This window comes from Harpia harpyja, chromosome 4 (genome assembly GCF_026419915.1).
Source record: "Harpia harpyja isolate bHarHar1 chromosome 4, bHarHar1 primary haplotype, whole genome shotgun sequence".
Lineage (NCBI taxonomy): Eukaryota > Metazoa > Chordata > Aves > Accipitriformes > Accipitridae > Harpia > Harpia harpyja.
Window position 1 is genome coordinate 4,832,994 of NC_068943.1, and position 24,303 is coordinate 4,857,296.

A 24,303-nucleotide genomic window follows, 5' to 3' on the forward strand; every position below is an offset into this window, starting at 1 on the left:
GTAGGAACACAGCTTATCTTGTTAAACTCTAAAAATAACAGTTGTAGTAACAAAGTCAAAGATATGGAAACAAGGGGCAATGGGAAACCGGCATTTTTAATTTCTTTTCATGCCGCTTAGCATCTACGTTCATTAACTAAGATGTTGTATTTTTAGGCTATTTTTTTCCTTCCACTACAAACCAAAAGGAGAATGTTGGGGGAACCAAAACATACTTGACATGACTATAAAATGTTAATTCTGCCAGAAACACTTGCTTATTCCTTGAATGGTGGCTATCTAGCTTGAATATATAAACCTGAGGGGAAAAATCTCAAGGATATTTTTAAACTATGCAGCACCAGAAATGTTTTAACACTTGCCTGTCGAGGAAGTTTTTGTGGTGAAAAGTTTCTCTAGTGAGATTATTTACAATACTAATTTAAGGCCTTATTTTGTAATTCCTCCTCAAAGAAGAAAAAAAAAAATCCCATTGACTTCAGAGCAAGCAAATGGATCGCTGATGATGAGATGACTGTAATGAAGATTCAAATGATACACTTTGCCAGGTATTGTGCTTCTTTCTAGAATTATGCTAATTAAATACTTAATAAAATGCCTTTCGATTAATTAACGTATTCACTCATATTCCTCATTTAACAGTAGCTCTTAAAAACAACTAGATATTAAATTCACGATCCCAAGCACCCGATTCAGCAGTCGGGTTGCATTGTGCTGAGCCACGCAATCCCTTGTATACGCTAACAGCCTCACGCTCGCCGTACGAGCGGCGAGAGAGTTGTGTTGTCCTTAGCTTTTCAGGGTTTTTTTTTGGTCATATGTACTCTTTGTGGTGTGGCAGATAACCACATTTTTCTTACTTACCAGCCTTTAACTGGGCTTTGAAACCCAAGGGGGGAAATCCCAGATGGCCTGAAGCCAAGGGGAATTTTGCACTGCCTTCGGCCAGCCTGCGATTTCATTTCCCTCGAAGGCTTTTTGCTTCAGACTACGTAGCTTTTAGCAGCACCAGACACTGTTCACAACCACCAGACCGCCACGAAAGACAATACAGCGAAAACGACGTTAAAGATTTGCTCGACCGGGCTGCAACCTTAACCGGTGCGACTGTCCGGCTTTTATCTGTCCTCGCGCTGGTGGGTAAGGTCAGCTCGATGCTTTGCAAAGCTGCGCCTGGAAACGTTTGCCATCGGCGGGAGAGACTGCTAAGCGAGACTTTCACAGCCACAGCCCCTTCCAGCACGCCATTGTCTTGGGCTGGTGGTAAACTGGCAGAAATGGCAAATAAACGCTGCTAACGGTACAGCGTGCAAGGGGAAAACTTGACTTGCGTCACGTTAAAACGCATGCACGCGCATCCGCACGCGCGCACACAGCCCGCTCGGCACTCAGAAAATGGACAGACTGAGTAGCATCTGTGCTGGGGGGAGATATGGAACAACTAAGTAATTGCTGTTTTTACTAAGTAAAGCAGAAAATTACAGCATATCAACAGCCAAGCGTGTTTGTTGCCTGGGAAGAACCATTTGTGTTCCAGTTTGGGCTTTTTTACTCATTTGAAGTCTGTGCCTCAAAGCGCATTAAAAGCATTTTAATTATTATTATGAGTTTATGTCTTTGTATAGATTTAAAGTCTATAAATAATATAATGGGGGGAGGGGGGAAGACAGCAAAATAAATAAATCCAAGCAAACTTTCTGTATTTTTAACAGTGAAATCTGGAGGAAGACACAGCTCTAAATTAACACCTTAGAAAACGTATAATTCTTTTCAGAGAGCACATATTGTATTAAAAATCTGTCTTTGTTTATCAGAAAAGTGTGTGGCTATATGTATGTTTTCTTAGCTACATTCAACTCTCTTCAAAAAGACATCCTCCAGAATAGCACTCTTTAGGGACAATGTTTCAGGGTTGACAAGAACATTAAACCATATTATAATTATCTCTTCAATGAAAACACGGCTTTGTAGTGGAAGCAATGCACAGTTCTCAAGGCGACTGTTATTAGGCTGTATGTGTTTTCTTGGAAGGAGATTCATGGAAAGAAAAAAGCTTTATAATTTACTGCAAGGAAAAAAATACAGAGTACATGTCATGCATAGCAAAAGGGATTTTACAAAGAAGGCACTAAGTTGAGTGCCTCACTTATCTTCAAGAATGCTTCTACATAATAAGTGTGGGGATCAGTTTAACACAAGCTACAATATAGATATAATGCATGCATACAATTCTCTGTGACCATTCATATAGATAACTGCAAAAAAATTGTCTGTAAAGTAAGGTAAATATAAAGCAATTGCCTCCGATCCCATAAATGGGTTCTGCCTCATTCTTTGAGAGGTCACCGCTGAACAGCACACATTCTCACTGCAGTTCAGATAATAAAACCTGTTATTCTTAACATGAATACAAACATTTTCTAACTCGTCTTCCACATTCGAAATACAGTTTTCTCAAATTAATCTGACAATTAGAAAGCCTCAGTCCTGGAACGGTGAGCAACATTACAAACTACACCAAGAAGATTCTAACACATTCTTAAATGACTGTATTCAACATGCATGTGTGTACACGTACTATCCACGCATGCACATTTGGATTTATTTATTCAGTTTTTTTTAAAAAAAAGCATACTACGGATTTTAAATACTTCTGCAAACCCCTGAATTATTTTAAAACAGGAATTTTCTTGTTTGCGAAAATAAGGTTGCAACTTTGTTTTCTTTAGTATGTGGGCAAACTGATAGATATAAATTCCTTAAAACGGAATGAACTAGAGGAAAGAAACAAATGATGTTAACCAACAGTTTACGTACACCCCGAACACGGCAAACACTGACAATATTATGAAAACCATGTGCACAACATGCTAATGGAGAATTGTAAAGCTGTGGCAATTCAGTTGTGCGCATGCAAGTCAGGCACACACAGGCGTAAGCACGAAAGACAACAGCCTCACTAAACAGCTACCAAAAATATACCCAATTGGCCTAATACTAGACACAACAGCTTGAGCATTCTTAGGAAAAAAGAAGTCAGAAACTCACCAAATCTTGGTTTTAAAAGCATGCTAGGTATCCAGAGAGAGCGCATTCTGAACAGTCAATTACTTTCACATTTTGTCCCAGGACTTTAAAAGTTAAAGGCATAGTTCTGCCAATTGTGAGATGCCCCATCCAGCACAGACCACCCACAACTACTGATTTTCCATCTGGTGAACAAAACAGACATCTCCCTAATTATTTTTAAAAAGGTTTTTTTTCCTAACATACTTCCTTTATTTGTCTGTGACCTGGAACTTAATGGAAAACCTGGTAGATGCCAACCTCATTTCTTGTAATGAAGCATCTTATTTTCCCTACTTTAAGCATGCTTATTTAAAGGCTGTTTAATAGAAAGTTATTACCTAAGCCGATCTTTGATAGGACCTAAATTACTAAATAGTTTGGAATTAGAACAACTTTATAACGAACCCTAAACGTTCTAGTTAAATACTAACCGTTAAAAGTTCTTCCCTTAAACTAGTATATTAAAACAGAAAGCAATGAGGTTTACAGTCTCGTATGCTGGGTTCCCATATTGCCAGTGTCAAAATTTATGCCTTTTTTCAGCAATATGGTTGCCATTGCCAGCACCACGCTTATAAATGCCAACTGTAATTAAAATCTGGCACATTATACAAGCATTAAACATGCTTAAAGATTAAAAAAAAAAAAAAAATCTTTATTTTAAAATACTCCTTGCAGCGTATGCAGGCTTAAAAAAAAGTTATTCTTCTGCCAGTTTTAGAAACATCACAGAAAAAAAAGGTCCAAGTTGTCCTGAAAATCGGTCTGGAAAAAACATATATACTGTGCTAATCTTTCACGGTGGATGCACGTGAGGGAGAGATGGCAAAACCTGGCTTTTTACTTGAAAAGGACTACAAAGAAATAGCATATTTAAAAATCTTGACCCCGGGCAGACACACAGGGCAGGTAACATGCAGCCTTTACCTCAGCATCCTTTACACCGGCTGCGACAGTTCAGTAAACACAGAAAACCTCATCGCTCTCACGGTGAACGCCCAAGCAGGGTCGCGGACCCCAGAGCCCGATGAGGGAGACGGCAGATCAGGCGGAGAGGAATGGAAGCTGGGGTGCACCTGTAGCCCGTTCGTGTCAATAGTTTCGGTGAGGCGAACGCCATCACCTAGTTTTTTCATCCGTTGTGCACCCCTCGTTGCTGCATACCCGTGTCTCCGGCAGCGAGCAGCGGGCTGGGCGGCCGGTTAAGAAAATCCTCTTCCAGGCTCGTCAACGAGAGGAGTGATTAGCATCAGGCTCCCAGAGGCTTAGGACGTATAGACAAAACACAGAGGGCTACCTTGGGAAATAACAGTGGGGAAAAGGGTGAGCTGGGGAAACAGGCCATTATATCCAGCAAAGTTTCCAGCCATAACTTCCTTTTCTGCTTACTAATAGGCTACTTCTAAGTTACACAGCTGGCTTACGGACCTGCTGAAGATGAGGAACCCATGTTCATGAGAGGTTAAAACCTCAAGGTCGAGCCAGGCACTCCGCAGCGGGTGCACAAACAGCACAGCGCTGGCGCACCCCGAGATTTGCTTCTTGGTCTGGCACCAGCGCACCGAGCGCTTGCCCCTATTGCCCTGGTCGTTCATCCCGGCTAGGAGGTAAGAAAGATCCAGCCAGCTGTGCTGCCCAGTAAGCTATTGGAGAAGGACCACCTCTCGGAAACTCAGCACCATTCATGGACTCTGCTTGTGGGGGAACAGATATAAAAAACGGGCAGCCTAGCCATTGCCAAGTTGATCTTTTAAATAGTCAGCAACAGAAAGTCGTGTTTTTTCAAAGCAATTTGATGAAAGATTATGGATTAGCATTTACAGGAATGGCTTCTGATGCGATCGGCAGATGGAGAGGAACCACGATGGTGGCTGTCTCAAAGTTTGAGACACCAAGGACCAACGGCGGCAGGACTCGGTGTCTTTGTAGCAAAGGCGTGATGACCGAGACACTCCCCATCCTGTCCTCCGTATCTCATTCTGCTGGTGCCCGAAGCAACGTTTTTCTCGTGATCCTATCAGCAGCAGAGGTAATGAAATTTCATTGTGGGGTGTCCCATACACCAAATGTTTATGGACAGGACTGAAAATTTTATTCTCCCATTTTCTTGACATCACATTCTTGGCTGAACTTCTGGATCTGTATGTCAAGTTTGCACTTATGTTTATGTTCACTCATAGGTACCTCAGTTATCAATGACTTTCAGCAGGATGAAATCTTTTAAGCCACCTATTTTAAAATAACAAGTTAAACTACCAAGCGGGAAACCTTGAGTTAAATAATTAATTTGAATCTTGTTTTCCCATTTAAACGTTTTAGTTATTTTCTTGGAGAAAGGTTAATTCTCAGTTTGTAACCACTAAAGTATGTTGCTTTGCAACTAAATATAGCTTTTACACTAAATTTGGCACTTCTTACTGCTAGCCAGAAGGACAGAGTAGCTCCGCTGATATATATTTAAGCTTTTCTATAACTCATTATACATTTTTTCAGATTAACTTTACTGTTTTTGTTGTAAAATCATGTATGCCACAATTCTTATTTACTAACTGATCCCTTTGTGTTTACTTATGATTTAAGTTTCTTTGGATGGAAACTGGAATGCAACTTAAAATGTAGTGATGCAGTTTATCAGTTGCATAGCACTGTCTCAAAGAGGCTAGACTTCTAATGAAAATAGTGATTTGATTTAAAGATTGATCTATTAAAATAACTCAGTATTAGCTAGAATTAGCACCAATCTAGTATTTGGTCATAATATCCTTCAATACTGTAGTATTAGCAAATCTAATCCTCTCATAATTAGCTTTTATTCACAGATTCGTAGAGAAGAACAAGCTTTCCTGCTTCTTTCAACTCCCAATTGGTCAAGTTTGAATAAATTAGTCATTAAACTGAGCTAATTGAATACACTGAAGAAAACATTCTCTTGGTACTTGCAGAAGAGACTACTGATCTCAAAAGCCAACTCAGTACTTCAAACACTTTGGGTTTCCAGAGTTTAGGCAGTGACTTTCATCAGTTGAATGGTCTGACCCACAACCTGGAAGCATTACTTCTGCTTTGTTTGTTATTTTTTATGGTTTAAGCAGATTACAGTAACTTTAGGCCTTGGCATAATTTTAATAGATGTAGTTTTAAGAAGAAATACACTCAGCAGAAATTTTGAAAACTGTTTTTGTTAGTTATTTCTTGATCACTAAGTTTTTACCATCTCATTGACTCAGGGTTCAGCTCTTTGCTTATCATTCAGTTGCAGAATTTTTTTTTTTTTAATGGAGGAACATGTCAGCATTACCATTACTAGCGGCAGAAAGCAGCAAGACCTACATCTCAAATATTTTCTATAAGAACGCCAGAAAATAAATATTTTTATCAGTCATAGAACACGCTGAAAGTGGTCTGAAAAAGAAACTGAAAGTGTCTAAAGTGTTAAAAATCTTCAGTGTCTTTCTCCTCTAAACTACCTCCCTTCATGGTTGTGGAGCAAAGACATCCTGCAGCCATCCCTCTCCACACAGCAGACCCTGTCAGGCATTGCAACTGATGAATCAGGGAGGGGGTGAATATTTCAGTCTCTGAAGTCAAGGCCTCCAAACATCTTTGAGGTCTACAGTTCCACAAAGGCCCAAACTCTTGCTGGTTTCCCCCAACAAGTTTACATTTGGTTCAAAACCATTTAATTTTTCCACTACCGTAATGAATATGTGATTTTATACAGTCACAGATTACAATAACAAACCTAAACTATCATGTCTTCATTTTTCTTTTGAGATTCTGCCATTTGGTGGTTGTGTTTTAAGGTTAATAGATCATTTTCCAGGCGAAAGTGTCAAAGAAGCTGATACCGCCCCCCCCCCCCCCCCCCCCCGCTCCCTGAAGGAACGCAGCCCTTTGATAGCATATTCATTTTCTGGTTTCTCTTGTTCAGGAACATTGGTGCTGAGTTCCTGTGGGACAACCACCTGCTAATAGCATGTGTCTTACATGACGATACTGATCTTAAAGACAAAGTTGACTTAACTGAACTCTGTATCATTTCAGATGTATTCAAAGGAAATCTACCTTGACTGCATAAAGACAAGAGTAGACTTCAATTTTGGTTTAGAAATTAAAAATCTGGAAATGCCAAGTCAACTTTCTCACTCCGAGCATGCCTTTGCGCAAGCACAGGGTCTTCCTTTCTTTTTTTTTTTTTTCCTTTTTAAAAATTTATTTCTAGTGTATAAGACAGGTTTTCATCCATTCCAAATGTTTCAAGTTACTGAACCTAGACAAGATTTTTCCTACCAGAATGAAAAAAATCAGGAAATGCCACACTACTTTCTGGTAAGCAATTTTCATTTCTTTCTAGCATTCCTCTGAGTACAGATGACATGGAGCAGGGCAGGAGCTTTGGGCTTGAGAATGCTCATGTGGGAAGGAAGGAGCACTGCTCAGGCTGTATTTGTCAGAGAAGGTAAAGTATGTGGGTGGAAAGGAGCCCCTTTGATGATTTTTTTTTTTTTAGCCTTAGAAAGCTCTATAGCATCAAAAGCTCCAACACTAGGGTTTTGTACCTTCAGACAGAAGTGATGCAATGCAACCAAACTTCTAGGGAGCTGAAGAGTTCATGTGGACCCAGCCTTGCTGGGAAGAAAGAAACTTTTCCTCCTAAAATGAGGCTCCTCCTCCTTAGGTAGCAAAAGGGGGAAAAAGACCAATTCCAACTTGTAACCTCTCTGTAGAGCACCATAGCCTTCACCCTAAGATGGGCACCGTTTAGCACCCCTGTGCTTCATGTGCTGCGGAAGTATGGAAGTAACTAGTGTCAACTGGTGAGCAGATAGCACACAAGTCAAATTTTCATCCACTCTGACAGATGTGGATGTACTTAAGGCATGACAAAAGTAAAGAAACACATGGCAAGAGAGGGACTCTCAGACTAAAAGAGTACCATGGGCGAGAAAACGCAGTTAACCAACAGCAAAAACAGAAGGGGAGGGGAAAACAAACCCAGAAGAGCAGACACCAACATCTGCAGCAACCCACTGAAAGGGATGGAGATTTTTGGCATCAGTCTGCCTTTTGCAGAGCGGTGATTGGCTCCACCAAAATTTGGCTGACTGGCTTCCATATGGCATGTGAATTGTACCCTGCACGACATCCCTGCTGGGCTGACAGGTATATAAAATCATATGAAAGAGGTTAAGAGAAGTTTAGAAAGAGGTGACTATCCCCCAGAAGACGACATTTGACGATTCAATACCATTAACTTTCAGAACCTCATTCAAAAAAATAACTACAGAAGATTCCTGCAAAGACAAAACTGCAATCCAAGGAAAGGACCAACTTAAGAGGAAACCCCAGAATTACACCTTGTGGTAGGTGTGATACCTGAACGGGTCAGGCTAAACTAGATATAGTGTTCTGCCTTCCTCTTGATATAACCTTTCTTGCAACAGGCCACCACAGGAGGTTATCCTCTAGCAGTAGAAACACCAGAGTCACAATGTGTAAGAAAACAAAGCCTCTCATTAAAAATGTCGTTGTATATTTTCATTATTTATGGGTACTACGAGACACCTATCTCAAGAAGTAAGTCAAAGTACCGCACAGAAGGAACGCGTGCTTTTGGAAAATCATGTCCTCCCTCTTCTGCACTGAGCCTCCGGTGAAGCACTGGAAAAGCTCTGCCGCGTGGGTCTCGGGCATAGCTAGTACGTCAGGCAGAGAAAGCGCCATCCAACGCTGACTTGCCTAATACGATGTCATGTCTCTTTTCCTGTGAATTAAGCTAAGAATAAGATTTACTTCATGTTTTGAAATCCGGCTGGAGGAGAGAGGGACTCCAGAGCAGCAGTCCATGCTCACGGCTCCCTGTTTCATTTGATTGTGGCAGGTAAGTAGCAACTGCAATTTTTTTATTATTCAACAGATGTTTGCTGGTTACGGTGAAACCACCAGAAAGGTCAAAAACCTGAATGTGCTTACAAAATTAAACTGCCTTCTCATGCACATGATTATTATTCATCTGCTCTAGGTTGAGACAGGGCTATGTGGAAAAAATCTTGAATTTCCAATGTCACTGAAGCAGCTGTGCCACAAGCAGAAAACCTCAGGCTGCAGTGGGGGTGCCCATCTGCAACCTTTTACAAGCCCTAAAAACTCACACCGTACATAAAGTTTTCAAAAACTAAAGATGAATTACATGTCTTGCTTTGCACAATGACTGAATTATATTCTACTTCTAATACTACTTTAAAGCTCTTTTCATAAGGTTACTGTTGTTCTCACAACACAGCACACCAAGAATGATTAAAATCTGAATAAATCCTGTTATTTTCCATAATTTACCTATTTATCTAAACCCATGTGTTCCTTAGGAGAAATGGCAATGTGTTAGTTCCCTCCTGCCCAAGTGAAATAGAAACACTATGTATTATGTTACATTATATCATAAACTTTGGTAACCAGTATCTCCCTTTAGGAAAAACCACACGTGTTGCACTCTGCCTTTAACAGGAACACATGGGTTCCAACTGGCTGCCATTAAATTTCAGGTTTTAAAACCTGCAAACAAACACACAGTAGAAGTTAAATTATGCACTGCTGGTAAATTTGCTGTGTGTACTGCAGGAGGATGGTCTGAAACAACAGTGTTAACGGTTCAACATTTAAACAAAAAATAAAACAACAACAAGAAAAAAGACAAAATGGGGGCATCATTTTGAGATTGTATTTTCTATCTGCTGCATCTCATGTCTCCTTGTTTAACTATCTGTCCATATGAAGAACATTGCAACCAGCCAAGAATTTAAGCGAGTCATATCAGTGAGATAAATTTTGGGACACAAACCAACAGGGGAGCCTTTTCTTTAGGTTGCAAGCAGTAAAGCTGCTGCGGGGTGAGGCAGGAGCAGGCAGCAAAGCGAGGGGGTGCGAAGGGAACTGGCCATTAACTTATCAATTCCAGGCCTTGGCTTTCTAATTGACAACCTCAGGGCTACTTTCATCACTTGTCGACTTCAAACCCACACTCAATTTTTCCTTTAGATAATGATGCAACTATAACATAACGGTGTTTCTGACATATTGCAGCGTGTAGCAGTAGGAAGATTTCCTCAGTAGCTTAGTTTAACAGGAAAGGGAAAAAAACCAACTGTTAAATAGTTTTCACATCTATCAACTTCTCAAAGAAACAGTCAGTAAGAAAACAGATTTTATACTTCTAGTATGCTGAAGTCACCATTTGGTACTGACCCGACCCAAAGCACCTTCAGTGCTTTAGTATTGCTACAGATTTAACAAAAAAAATAAGTGAATGTTTAATGCAATAAGCCCGCAAAGCACGCATTCATACATAAAGCCTAAACAAATGAACCCACAAAAACTAGAAATGCACTACAAATTAGAGAAATTAAATGAAAAATACCACAAAAAATGTCATTAAAAATATACTGATGACATGCCATCTAGAGATTGTATGTCCTTCACAAAGAAAATACAGAAGTAACATGAATGCTGCCATGGACACAGCCCTACAGACAGCTGGGAAACCCTCACTCCCATCCTCCCGCAGAAATCCGAGTGGTTGCTGAAGGCAGCCAGACCATTTGTGAAGAGTAAGGTACTCAGGTATGTTTATCACATTTTGACCATAAAGAAAAATAAATAAATAGATTTTGTCAAGTAACAGCACGTCCACAGGCAACAAAGCACCTGGCTCTAACATAAACAGTCACATAACTGCCTTTTAATAGTGGATATACAGGTTTGAGTCCTGCAGTTGACTCTGCAAAGGCCCTGGGGTCATACTAAACTCAGTGCAGTGTTTGGGGCCCCGAGCACGTCAATCTAGGCAACAAAAGCAGTGTCAGAAAATGGAATAATACCAATACGCTTCTGAAAGTGCAGCCGCTTCTCCGGCTCCTATGCGATCGATGTACAGAGGGACAGAACATGCCATATAGCCAGTTGCTGCTGAAATCGGTGTGCATAAACACACAGGTATCGAACTAATACAGATTGATAAAGCAAAGACGCCGCAGGCAGACTTGACGTGCACTCAGCTCTTGTCTTCGCTGGAATTTAGGCTCCGATGGTGCAAACTGGCACCCAAGTAGCTTCAGCCACGGGACGTTAATGAGACCATGAATAGTTGGCTTACATTGGCTGGACCAGAAGGGTTCAGCCCCAGCCATTTAAGATTACAGATACAGATGCCTCATTTCCAGGTAGCAATTGCTACATTTTGGTCATAAACTTAAAAACGATTGCTCCAGCTCTCATTTGAGTAGTAACAGGGGAGCACATAAGGAAAGCAGTGCCTGCTCTGAGAATGAACACTGGACTCAACATTTCCTTGGGCTGCCACTCTAGTGCCTTTCAGGCTTTCTAGGTCCATAAAGCTGCAGCGTATTCTGTATTTAGCAGACTACATTGCCTGTTTAGAGCCATAGCCATCAGTTTTACAAAGACTGGGTGTGCTGGCACATCACCTACTTTGTTGAAGACCTCTCCTGAAGCGTTGTGCACGCTGCTACTCCTTCTCAAGCAGTAAGGAGGCGAGAGCTCTCCCTACAAAACGCCTGGCCCACATAATGGGCAAAGGTCACCGGTTGCATAATATTATTAAAAAGTCAGGAGAAACTTATTTTATAGCCAAATTAGCAGCTCAGCAAAACAGTGGGCTATAGCAGGAAAGATAATAAGCCGAACAGCTGGGCACTACAACTGATAAGGATTCTACTGGGATCATTGCCTGGAATGCTTTGGGGGGGGTTCGGACAAAAGAGATACCAACACAAGAAGTGTGAAAACCCAAGCTATTACGTTAACTACGAGAGGCAGGTGTTTTTCCATTTTTTTAAACCCAATCCCCACCACCTTTGCAATTTTGCCACTCCAAGGCTGCAACCAGCAGTACAAACCGGTTCCCTTTCAGGGTTTGGAGTGCGGGTTTTACAAGCCTGTTTTGCCTTCCTGCAGGCACTTTGAGCTTATAAATGGCACCTTTCAGTGTCCTGAATTATGAAGGGCAGCTAGTCCTGAATTCTCCTGTCGCTTAATGATCTCACATAAAATGAGGTCCACAAAACTTTTATTACCACTGCAGTTCAAATTCACAGGTGAAGAACCACCAGGGAAAGGATGCGGACATGTCTCTTGCTTTTGCTCTCCTAATTTTCCAGGTGCAAGAAAGTTTCCCACTCGGGCTCGAACAATTAGTTAACTCTCAAAGCGAAGCCTGATCTAAGGAAAAAGACTGCAGTATGTTACCCCGATAAGCACTGGGAAAATCCAAGGGGAAACCACTTGAGAGCAACACACACTAACATCGAAATTAGGTTAAAAGAAATTAGGTAAAAAAACCCCAACCTATCTAAGCATTTATTTATTGTCTTTTGTTTTCCACCTAATTTTATTGACTTATATCACTAAGTATATATGACACTAAAGAATTATACATGATATTTAACTAAAACATGAATTGGTTCCTCCCCTATTCTGGTAATAACATCTGACATTTGGGAAACATACTGTACCTCAGCAGTTCCGAACAAAAATTCAGAAGAAAGTCTTCCCCCCAAAATAAAGGATTTTGTTTGTTACAAATTACTTCTGCATTTATATAAAGATTTAACGATTCATGGCATGCCAAATACAGTGCTAATGAGCTTTGGGTTGTGTTTTTCATTTTTGTTTGAATTTTTTTTTTCTGCTAAAAACAATTACTAGAGACCATTCAAATGCCACTGCGTAAACCAGGAAACCTAGTAAAACTGTAGGTAAAATTGGCATTTTGTTTCAAGCGTGGCTCAGGAGTCCAATTTGCTTGTTGGCGAGCTGCATATTTCAAATAGCACTTGCATCTCCTCCAAAAAGGAAGCCGGGTAAGATGCTTTCAAAAAACACATTTACAACATTCATTAATGAAAAACAAAAATTAAAAGAGCACAACCTCGACATTTAATTCCTGCCTTCCAAGGATGAAGCATCTTAGCCTTTCTGCTTTATTCTCTACTTTCCAGTGAAAGGTAGATAAATTAGCAGAAACATAAGCTCTTCATTCTCAGTACCTCTTTAGAGGATACACATGCCCATAGGAGCTTAAAAACCTTCCTAAGGAGCATTATTAATCTTGCTTCTAATGGCGCAGAATTTTTAAAGCCTATTAAAACACTGTCTAGTCATAGCAGTGCCAGTCTTGCTTTTTCATGACCTGGTTTCAAGAAACAAACAAAAAAAATCAGTGAAAATTATGCCCAATTATCTTTCATGGTTCAGTTGTGCAGATCACCACCCACCTCAACTACTAACTAGATACCAAATATCATCCTCCTACAACAAACCTTGCCATCTACCACAGAATCACAGAATGGATTGGGTTGGAAAGGACCTTTAAAGATCATCTAATCCAACCCCCCTGCAATAAAGCAGGGACATCTTCAACTAGATCAACTACATCACATGTTGATGTTTCAGTCTAATGGAAGTCCTACCTTGACTCTGCTTTGTCCGGCCCCTCCACCTCTGCCTCTGGGCCTAAGAATACTTTCAGAAACCTAAAAATAATTCAAACTGCCTTTTGCACAGGGTGTAGCACTCCCGCCTGGCTGCAGCCGAGCTGCTGCCCGTTTACACCACCGCAAGTCAAGTCACTATCAATCCCTTGGACTTTAGTCTTCCAAGTAACACGTGCGTTCCTCCGAAGGCTTTCAGATGACTTTTTAACTGAAAACATCCAGGATGTTGGGGGGTTTAACAAATCATCATAGCTATTGCCCAGCAGTCGATAAGACTAAAGTTGATTAATGTTGCCAGGAAATAGAAATATGTCTGCAATGAGCTAGTCTTGTTATGCCCATATTCAATATTTCCCCTCCCTTCTTTGAAGAGCATTTCACCAACTTAAAAAAAAACAACAAACAAACATAAAAACAAACACCCCCCCCAACAGACTGAGCAAATGAAAGATATTCACACTAACTAACTCTGCTCCCCAGTTCACCCCCCTCCCCCCAAATCCCACTGACGATATCGAGAGTGGGGAATCAAACCCCTTTATTACTGAGTCCGCAGCAGATAAAGCGGCAATTGTGGTTATACAGTATTGGAAGTGTAGCTACAACATAGCGTTGACAGCTTGTTAGTGTTGAAAATATATAAGCTCTTTGTAATTGTGCCTTTGGAATGCCATCTGTCTTGAATTAACGTCCACCTGGGATCATGTTTCGATGACCAATATGGACAGATTACTGGAACTTTAAAACCTCGCTTTCTTTGTAATTGACATTTAAACTGTTTGAAGTTTCTCATTAAGTCCTTTTTTACAAATTAGGTGCAGATGTATAAAGCTAAATGTACAGTACTAAGGGAAATTAGGTCACCTGAAAGCTCAATAATAAAATGTATCAACTGTTTAAGTGCAATGAGTACATTAAAATTTAGAGATCAACTTTATGCCCCAAATTCTTCAAAGTTTCATCATTTCCCTTTCATCGCTGCAGAGCCCCTCATGCCAACCATTTTTAATTAAAATGGCAGAGAAGCAAGCAGGTTTGGTCACTCAGCCAGTGACAACTGGTCAACCCCGGCCCACAGAGGGCTGGAGAAGGCAAGGCAGGCAGCCACAGCGATGCCCGTTTCACAGGGACCAGCAAATCCTATTTACACCAATGATGCTAGGAGATTTAAAGGGCACAGGGAGACTTGAGAGGTAAATATAGCATCAACGAGAAAATAAGGGAAAAATTATGAAGGGGACTTATTCAACACTCTGGGGCTCAGTAACCACGCGGTTGACCTCCAGACCCACTCGCAGTCGAAGTTCTGCAGACCTGCTGTGCTCCACGGCCTCGTGGGATGGGAGAGGGAAACGTGAAAAGGGCAGCGGCTGGAGAAACACCTCTATGCACAGCCTGGCTGACAAAATAAGGGCGGATCAAGTATTTCCCCTTTCCGAACAAGGAGGCTCAGAGCTCAGGGCGGCATGAGAAAGGGGTCCGGGAGAGACCACCACCAGGAGCCCACCTGATGTGCAGAGGACAGGGGCAAATACCACACTGGGGTTCATCAGCAGAAACCCTACAAAACTCTTAGCATCAAGGGGCTTTTACCTGCCAGAATGACTCTTAAGAGCAGAGACTTCAAGTGCAGCAGCCCGATCTCCCTAAAAGGCATGAAAACCCCCGAGACCCCGCTCACTCAGCCTTTACGAGTAGCCAAGAAATACTGCACAAGCGTGTGAAGGCTCGACGCTGGAAGGCACCGAGCATCCCCCAAGGGAACAAGCACCCTCCTTCCCCGTGCGGGTCCACGGAGCAGGGACGGCGTTGGGCCTCGAGACGGCATCCCGCGGTTGGCGGCATTTAAACTCAATGGGCTCAAGCAGGTTTGGTGGAAGGTCCGTTAACCCCCTCTCCCAGAGAAAGCTCTCCTGGGATAAATTAGGACACCGCCTACATAAAATGCACAACTGCAAATCCTTTTGGCACCACGGCTAGCATGTCGGTTCTTGAAACGACGCCAGGAGGCGTACCCTGGCTCCCTGCTCATAAGCACGGAGGCGCGATGGAAGAAGAGGTCTTCTCTTAAAAGCTGGTAAACAAGACAAATACGCTGTCAACCAGATCTTTTTTTCCTGTGCTTAGACTACATTATCTCCTCTTAAGCAGACTGTCTTCAGCACTGCTACTTACTACGATGATTTTAAAAAGCTTTTCTGCTTGTATCCCCTTATAACCCTATTCTGGTAAGTTACTGAAACTCTTTTTGCGAAAGAAGCGTAAACTTTCAGCTGGATACATTTCTGCTGCTTCCAATAAACAGCCAAGCAACTTTGCTGTGAAACTGGCCGTGCATCTGTTTGCAAGGTGAATAGCAGGTCTCAACCGGTACCAGAACAGGATGGCAGGGGATTCTGGTTTCCTTATGCATGGTCTCTTTCTCCATGCTCATACGCATCTTCAGTTCAAAGAGGAATTTGGAGAAAAATTATGTGTATTTTTAAAAGAAAAAAAAATTAAACCAGCCATACGTAAGCAAATTGCCATACCTGGGATAGAACAAAACCTGACCAATATAATACAGCAAGGTAACAACATTTTCCGGGAGGGGATAGGCCAATTCATTTGCGAAGGGGAACGAGACAGAGGTGTAACTCATTTGCCACTCGTACCAAACAAGACAGACTTCTAAGGAAAGTGTATTTGTACCCAATTCTGTTCTGCTCACACATTTAATGAATACTGGCTTTCATTTGGCTAACTGGTCCGCAAAGGCAGGTACAGGACCCGGCAGGACCGTCTGGAACTGCGTTAGCTTTAAGCAGACTAGTTGGGGTGCCAGCAGCGATTAGCTGGACACGCTCAGCTTTGCACCCTGCTTCTCATTAGCATTAATTAGCCGCATCATACCTCTGCTGCTGCCAGGATGAGAACTGGCTCAGGCAGTAGTTTTGCAGTCCTTAATGCCGAGTATAGAGTTGCCAGAGCGCACAACGGGGAGCTTATGTCAGCCCTGTGTCTTTCTGCCAAGGGCAGAGGAGAGCGGAGACCCAGTTCAGCAGAAAGCTGGAGCAGCGTGGACAGGTAATACCTCCTTTGGCGTAAGACCTCCCAACGTAACTTTAACCTGCCAAAAATGTTTGAGTGAATTTGAAACATCAGAGCTAAGGCTCAGCTTTGTAACGCGTTTCGCCTGACCTAGCAGCGATGGCTGACGAAAGGCCCCATCCTGCACGCTCCATCACGCGTGGCCCGGTGACGGTGGTTGCAAGGTAAACTGAGGCTCCATCGGGTCCATCCCCAGAGAGGGGATCGCAACGCCGGGGACTCGATTAGCGGTGTTCGAGGTGTCCCCTCCCTCCCCGCTATCAGGTTCTCACCTCGCCCACAACACAACATTAGTTTAGGTGAACCAAAGTGACCTTGTAGAATAGCAGATTCTGCAGATACAGCTCAACAGTTCTGCCAGATAAAGTGTTTTTATCACTAGAAAGTCACACTTTCAAATAAATTTCACCCCGAGGCCATAATCTCGAAAGACACACTTAAAAATGTGTAAAACATAAAATGAGTGATTTTTTTGATAGAGGTTCAGCAAAGAAATCCCTCACAGACTTAACACTTTATTGATATTCTTGGTTACAGCTCTACACATGCCGAGCAGAATCAGCAACTGCTAAGGACCACGATTCATGTCTTTCCATTTAAAGGTTGCAACAAAGAATAAAACTATTTCACAACTAACAAAGGGGAACCCTTTAATTTGCTAGAACAATTTCAGCTCCCATTGCATTAGCACCCTCCAGTGTCCAGTCCATGAAAAACAACATCATCACTAATTCGCCAAGTAGACACCAACTTGGAGTGTGAAACCCAAGACAGAGCAGTGTTGAGTTCCGGGGGGGGAAGATGGCAATCGGAGACGAGAGAAGAAACTCCCAATGCTAGAAATTTTAGATGACATAGGCGCAGTCCCTGAACAAGATCTGACATCGGGTTATTACTCTTCTCAGGCTCCTTTATTCCTAGCATGTGTGCTGGTGTCTGGACCTTTGGCACAACACGCTCTACGTGCCCACACGGTATATTCCACAATTTGCAGTGTTCCACTGAGATCTGAGCTTAATGATGCCACTTTTGATTGATTATAGTATGGGCACGTGGGTATAGATCTGCCTGGAATATGCCATGTAAATAAAAACATGTAAAAAACCCCTCTTATACTCAGGAAGCAGATGTGCACTTGGCTAGCTGAGGGCAAACAGGTGACTGCGCTTACATGCGCAATGCTCTTCTCTTACAGCGTAATCATCAAGCAAAGAGAGAACCCTTTGCAAAGATCTGTCAGCAAGAAAGTTTTTATAGTCAATGCTTTGTTGCAACATTGTCTTTAAAAGCACATTTGAAGCTCTTGAGAACAACAACAGAAAGAACATGTGCATTTATTAAAAAGCAGCTGGAAGGAGTTTTTTGGAACTTTTTCCAACAAGACAAGAATCTTTCACCAGCAGGGAAAACCCAAAAAGCTCTGGAATGTTGTAAGTAAGCAAAACCAGCTCCGGGTACCGTAGGTTTCACCTGCCTGCTAATGACACAAACATTCTGTCCGCATTCTCACGGCAGCACTGCACAGTGGCTTCACAAGGGCAGCAACATCCATGTGAAGAGAGGATGGCGGCAGCTGGAGATGCAGCCACACCGTGTCAGAGGTACCTGCTGTAATTAGGGTCCCAGCCCGCCAGCGTGCCAACGAGTGCTGTGGGACCCAGGCACCAGGGTCCGGACCCAGCAGCACATGCCAACTCCCGCTATGTACACGCATGCATCTTCTCCAGAAACAGGCTGTAAAAAGTAAGCTGAAGGAGGTAGGCTGGGAAAATGACCCTGGGTGCTATGCACGACAGTGTTACCGTGGGCAAGAAAGACTGACGTGGATTTTATGGGCTCTTCACACTGCCTCTAGCACAGCACAAAGCAGTCCAGCTGTCCCTGAGGTTCCCCAAGAACACCAGCATCAATATTGCATGTTCATGGTAACATGCATGTTACAGTTATTACAGACTGCTTACTCTTTTGTCAGTCAACTATAAAATACTTACAGCACCATGGTGTCAGCAGAGACTGCAAGAGTTTAAATCTTTAAATACTGAAATGAATTAACACTTGATTGCCTGCCTAATATCAGTACTAAAAAATCTGCTCTCCCTCTTGAAGTGCTGTTGAAAACCTCCCGTAAATCAGCACAGACCCAACAATCGATCACTCTGGCAGAAGTCATTCTCTGCCCGCAGGTAATAGGTGGGCATGAATCTGCAGGCGGAAAGCTGGGCATCAAAACCTCACAGACCTCCAGGAGAAAGGTGCGGTGTAGCCCTCATCTTACATAGCATATGTCACTCGGAGCCCGATTCTGCAAACTGACCTGCACGGAGATCGAGTATTTACAGCGGAGCTTTTCCTCGCATGCCGCCCGAAGTCCATGCCCTGACAGCTATTCGGCCACCTGCGGGAAAGCGCCTGGTGATCTTGGTCGCTTTACAAGTGGACGTACCTTGCCTACCCAACCCTCCCGCGTCCAGCCACCGCTGCGGCGGGGACACGGGGACACGCCACCCCTCCGGCCTCCCCAAGGCCAGGACGAGGGATGCCGACGGCCCCGCTTCTGCCCACCCCGCGACCTACGCTCAGCTCCATCGATGACGGACTACCAACGGAAGAGGCAACACGGTATTCTCTTAAAAAGAGGAAAGCCCACGGTGCGGAGCCAGCCCCTCGCGTCCCCCCCTCCCAGTTTCCCGCTGCAGGAGATGGGGCACGGAGGCCGTGAGGAGCCCGCTAGGTCGGAGGCTCAGCTCAGGAGCGGGAGAAGACCCGGGTCGCTCCCTGTCAGCAAAGCGGACAGCTGGGCAAGGGCCATTTTGTGGTAACGGGAAGGGGGAAAGGGAGGGAAGGGGGAAAGGGAGGGAAGGGGGAAAGGGAGGGAAGGGGGAAAGGGAGGGAAGGGGGAAAGGGAGGGAAGGGGGAAAGGGAGGGAAGGGGGAAAGGGAGGGAAGGGGGAAAGGGAGGGAAGGGGGAAAGGGAGGGAAGGGGGAAAAGGAGGGAAGGGGGAAAAGGAGGGAAGGGGGAAAAGGAGGGAAGGGGGAAAAGGAGGGAAGGGGGAAAAGGAGGGAAGGGGGAAAGGGAAGGAAGGGGGAAAGGGAGGGAAGGGGGAAAGGGGAAAGGGAGGGAAGGGGGAAAGGGGAAAGGGAGGGAAGGGGGAAGGGGGAAAGGGAGGGAAGGGGGAAGGGGGAAAGGGAGGGAAAGGGGAAGGGGGAAGAGAAGGGGGAAGGGGGAAGAGAAGGGGGAAGGGGGAAGAGGGAAGGGGGAAGGGAAGAGGGAAGGGAAGGCCGGGGCTCGCCCGTGAGAGGTTCACCCCGGCCCTGCCCGGCCCCCGCAGCCAGCTCCGCCACGACGCGGCGGCCCCGGCCCCGTCCCCGTCCCCATCCCCATCCCCATCCCCATCCCCGTCCCCGCCTGAGGGGGGGTCCCGCCGCCGTCCCGGGACGCCGCGGCCGGGCGGGGGTTGGGGGGGAGGGGCTGCCCCCCCCGAGCGCGGTTTCCAGCGGGGAGGGGGGAGGGGGCGGCGCCGGGGGTCCGCCGAGTCCCGCCCTCGGCGCGCGGGGCGCTCGCGTCACTCACAGTCTCCGCCTCCCCAGGCGCAGCCCAGCCCGCCAGAAGACCCGCGCCGCCGCCGCCGCCATCATTCTCACCGCCTCGGCCCCCCCCCCTCCCCCGCCACCCATTGGCTGAGGCTCGGCGGCGTCCCCCGCGGCGCTGATTGGTGGGGAGGGGGAAGGAGGCGTTCCCCGCGCCACGCCTTCCACATGCCGGAGCCGGGCGGGTGGGCGGGGCGGGGGGCGGAGCCTGGCGTCCTCACGACCGTTAGGCGGGGCGCGGTGACCGGGCCCGGCCGTGAGGCGCTGCCGGCGGCAGCCCCGGGTCGGGCGGCCTCAGCGGCTCCGGGAGGCGGTTCTCTTCGTCCCCTCGCTCTTCCAGGGCAGGCCGCTGCCGGCGGGGAGGGCTCAGCTCCCCCGCCAGCCAGCGGGGCCGAAGGCGAGGTGGGTTCGCCTCAGCGAGCACCTGCCTCAGCCTGCCCGAAACCCGTCAGGGATGGCGCCTGTGAGGGGGTTCAGCAGCTCCTCGGCCAAAATCACACCCGCCGGTGTCAGCCGTTCCCCTTCCCGGGCAGCGTAGGTGTTACCGGTACAGCCGTCGGTGGTAGGGCAACTGCAGCCGGCCCGGGTGCGGGTGTACACCTTGGCGCACACACACCGGCAAAGCAGGAATTAATTAAGGCACAGCAGAAATTAAGGCAGTTGGGGTGTAGTTGTGGTGAGGCTGCGAGAGTCAGCACGTACTACGGGTGGGGAGAAATACTGACCGGACCCCAGCGGCGGGCCAGGCCCGCTGCTGCGTCCACCTTCAGGGGCCAGTTCTGGCTGGGATGCTCGTGCTCCGCACATCTCCGTGTGGACATCACTGCCGTGAGTGGAAATCGTTCGTTCTTGCAGAGGGTAAAGAGCCGAGACCAAAGGTGACACACGGAGTAGCAGGGGAGGGGGCAGGAAGGAAGCGAAACTGAGAAGGAAAGGGTCCTGAAAATGGAGCAGCGGTTCTGCTGATCTTCTGTTTTCCATCAGTCCAAAGCTAGACCAAGAGCGTATTTTTCCTTACCATGGCACTCAGTGGCCATGAAGTGTAATCCCAGCGAGCTCCTCCAACAGCGTGGATATTTCAGCCAGGTTTCCTAAGGACAGGAGCTTGGGCCATGCCACCTACCTGTCCCGTCGTCTTCTGTCCCTACCCTCCCACAACTGCTGAACACGTTGCCCACTTTGGACGATGTCTGGCCACGAGAGAGAGATCCCCAAGACACTCAGTTTCAACAGCTTTTATAAAAACAGGAGAAGGATAATGAAACAACACCCCAAACCAGTGCCCCCACTCCTTGGAAGGCCCGGGCTCACATCCATGTAGGTCAAGCTCAAGTCCTCATGGAAGAGATTTTTTATTTTCTTGTGTCACTGAGTTTTGCCATATAACTTTGTTCTCTCCCTGAAACACAATTTCCTTTTCTTTGTCAGACAACGGCTGTGTAGAAATTTTCTGGTCTGGCTTAGCATCACTTTACTTGGGAAGTAGTGTCAGCAAGTGTGAATTTCCCCTCCTAGCAAAATGAAATATGCTGTTTTGAAGAGCTGTGCTGAAGCATGAAAGTGACCTGCTTTCAACTTCCCTCCCCTCTGTAATCTTGCGTGCTAGTCGTGGGTGATACCACTTGAATCTGACATAACGTGATAACAAAGAAACGTTTCCTGGTATCACCAGTAGCATGATAGCGTTAACCCTTTTCAGTGTAGGTGCAGTGAACTGTGTGTAGCAGAGACTCTTCCTTCTCCCTCTATCGTGGTTTAACCCCAGCCAGCAACTAAGCACCAGGCAGCCACTCGCTCACTCCTCCCTCATCCCAGTGGGATGGGGAGGAGAATTGGGAAAAAAAAAAAATAAAACTCATGGGTTGAGATAAGAACAGTTTAATAAATAAAATAAAATATAATAATAACAAAATAATAATAATAATAGTAGTAATGAAAAGGAAGATAACAAAAAGAAACAAAACCCAAGAAAAGGCAAGTGATGCACAATGCAATTGCTCACCACCTGCTGACCGATGCCTGAGCAGCGATCCGCCCCTCCCGGCCAATCCCCCCCAGTTTCTATACTGAGCATGACGTTCCATGATACGGAATATCCCTTTGGCTGGTTCGGGTCAGCTGTCCTGGCCATGCTGCCTCCCAGCTTCTTGTGCACCTGGCAGAGCATGGGAAGCTGAAAAATCCTTGACTTAGGATAAGCACTACTTAGCAACAACTGAAATGTCAGTGTGTTATCAACGTTCTTCTCACACTAAATCCAGAACACAGCACTGTATCAGCTACTAGGAAGAAAATTAACTCTATCCCAGCCCAAACCAGGACACCCTCCTGTCATTAATGCCTCCCTCCCTTCCCCCTATCCTCCCGCCAATCTTATCTCCTTGGGGAGCTCTTCCTTGTGAAGGATGTTATGGCACGAGGTGGTGGAGTAGAGCCTGGGACTTGTCTCCTGCCCCTCTCTTACCTCCACAGGGACAGGGGATTTCCTTCCTGGCACCTCTCTTGTCTTTTCCCTTTCCGACTCCAAGACTCCCAGGTGCACAAAATGCTCTCCTTCCCCACTTTGCTGATGAGGCCGGCCAGCAGTGGGGGAAAAAAAGAGATATGTGGTCCCCGACAGACCCTCTTGACCGTTGTCTCTCTCTGGCTCCCCATGCCAGCCTGGAGAGGATGAGAGCAGGGGTACAGCCAGCCAGGGGCAGACCCCCCCGAAATGTGGATCTCCTTTGCGGCAACAGCATTTAGTGCTGCAATGTCAGGTGGAGGCAGGACACCGTGGTGACAGGGGATCAGCCACTGCCACTGCGTGCAGAGCAGCTTTCAGGTTTTGTCAGAAGTCCAAACACCCTTTTTTCAGCACTGGTAGCTGAGCGTAGGTTTTGCATAAACCAGTGTTGGATAGCCTGGCCTGCTCATTTCCAAATGACATACATCCCTTCGACTTGTAAATGATCGTAGGAACACAGGGACGTCAATTAAATCTCATTACCGTCTTTTCCCTTCTATATTCTGGGAAAAAATACTCTTCACCTGTCTTGCCCTTTTAAAATTGGAAGCCTTTTAAGGATGCTGTGTTTTCCATTAATTGGATTAAGCCAATGTAACATTTTCCAGGATGCTCAGAAGGTATTTATGAGCCTAACTCCCACTGACATCCTCAAGAGTTAGGCACCCAGGTGCTTATGAGGATGTGAGTCTTAGAGCAGCGGTATCTTTGGGGCTAAGAACCTTGGAGCTGTATCTACATGAAGAGTACGTGTTGAAAAGGGTCACTGAGCTCAGCTGGGACTGGTAGTCAGTATTATGATACTTTTGTCGGTGCTATTGGTTTTTGTGTCTCCTTGCAAAACCTCATCTGCACAAATGTTTCAGCTGAACCTGTGATAACTACACACAGAAATTAAGTGGAGAGAGCGATCCTGCAGCTTCTCAGATAGAAAACAAATTATGAAGATTGAATGGCTCATAGACTGCGCTGTTGAAATTAATTTAGCAATTTTAACGGACTAGGCAAAATAGTCTAAAAAAAGATAACTGCCTACCACTCTTCCTTCTCTTATTTCAGTGAAGCATCACAGCAACCATAGTGCTACAACATACATCGCATGTACACTTTTTTCAATTGTATTTCAATCACCTTTTTTGTAATGGTGGTCTAGTATCTTCTGAGATGTTGAAAGCATAAGGTTGCTATGAAAGAGGAAATCAACTATTCTGGAAGAAGATATGGTTGTCATTGTTCTGTACTCATTTCCTAAATCTCTAATGATCTCTCAATGGTATGATTAGTGACTAAAGCAGGTATTTTTTCACAAGAAAGAAGCAGCAGCAGTGTAGAGCAGAAGTACTGTAGAATTATTAATGAACCATGCTAATAAAAATAAACAATCTTTTATTGGAGTCTGTCTGGATTCTGAGGAGAAAAAAGACCTCTGTTGCTGCCTGAAGCTATTGCATGTCAGTGTCCTCTTGACACTCATTTACTTTGATTTTCAAGAGAGAAATGAGCATCGTCACAGCCTAGGAATGACGTGCCTTCCTCTTGGTAT

The 24,303-nt window shown here is 45.0% G+C and overlaps 1 protein-coding gene and 1 long non-coding RNA gene across 5 annotated transcripts in view; both read right to left on the reverse strand.

Moving 5' to 3' along the window:
• The window catches only part of CLYBL (citramalyl-CoA lyase), a 175,591-nt gene extending 155,267 nt beyond the window's left edge, over positions 1 to 20,324 (reverse strand). For 3 of the 4 annotated variants that reach the window (XM_052785701.1, XM_052785702.1, XM_052785703.1), the window contains exons 1-2: positions 20,238 to 20,317; positions 18,982 to 19,062 (exon numbers count right to left, since the gene is read on the reverse strand). In XM_052785701.1, coding sequence (XP_052641661.1) covers positions 18,982 to 19,062; positions 20,238 to 20,302 — 146 coding nt within the window. In that variant the 5' untranslated portion in view covers positions 20,303 to 20,317. Of the gene's footprint in view, positions 1 to 18,981; positions 19,063 to 20,237 lie in introns of all 4 variants that reach the window. The other variant, XM_052785704.1, reaches the window with a different exon arrangement.
• LOC128141141 (uncharacterized) lies at positions 17,167 to 18,971 on the reverse strand. The gene is made up of 2 exons (XR_008234923.1): positions 17,839 to 18,971; positions 17,167 to 17,735 (listed from the first exon to the last, which is right to left on the reverse strand). It is a non-coding gene; the product is annotated as an uncharacterized LOC128141141 (long non-coding RNA).
• Positions 20,325 to 24,303: the final 3,979 nt, after the last annotated feature.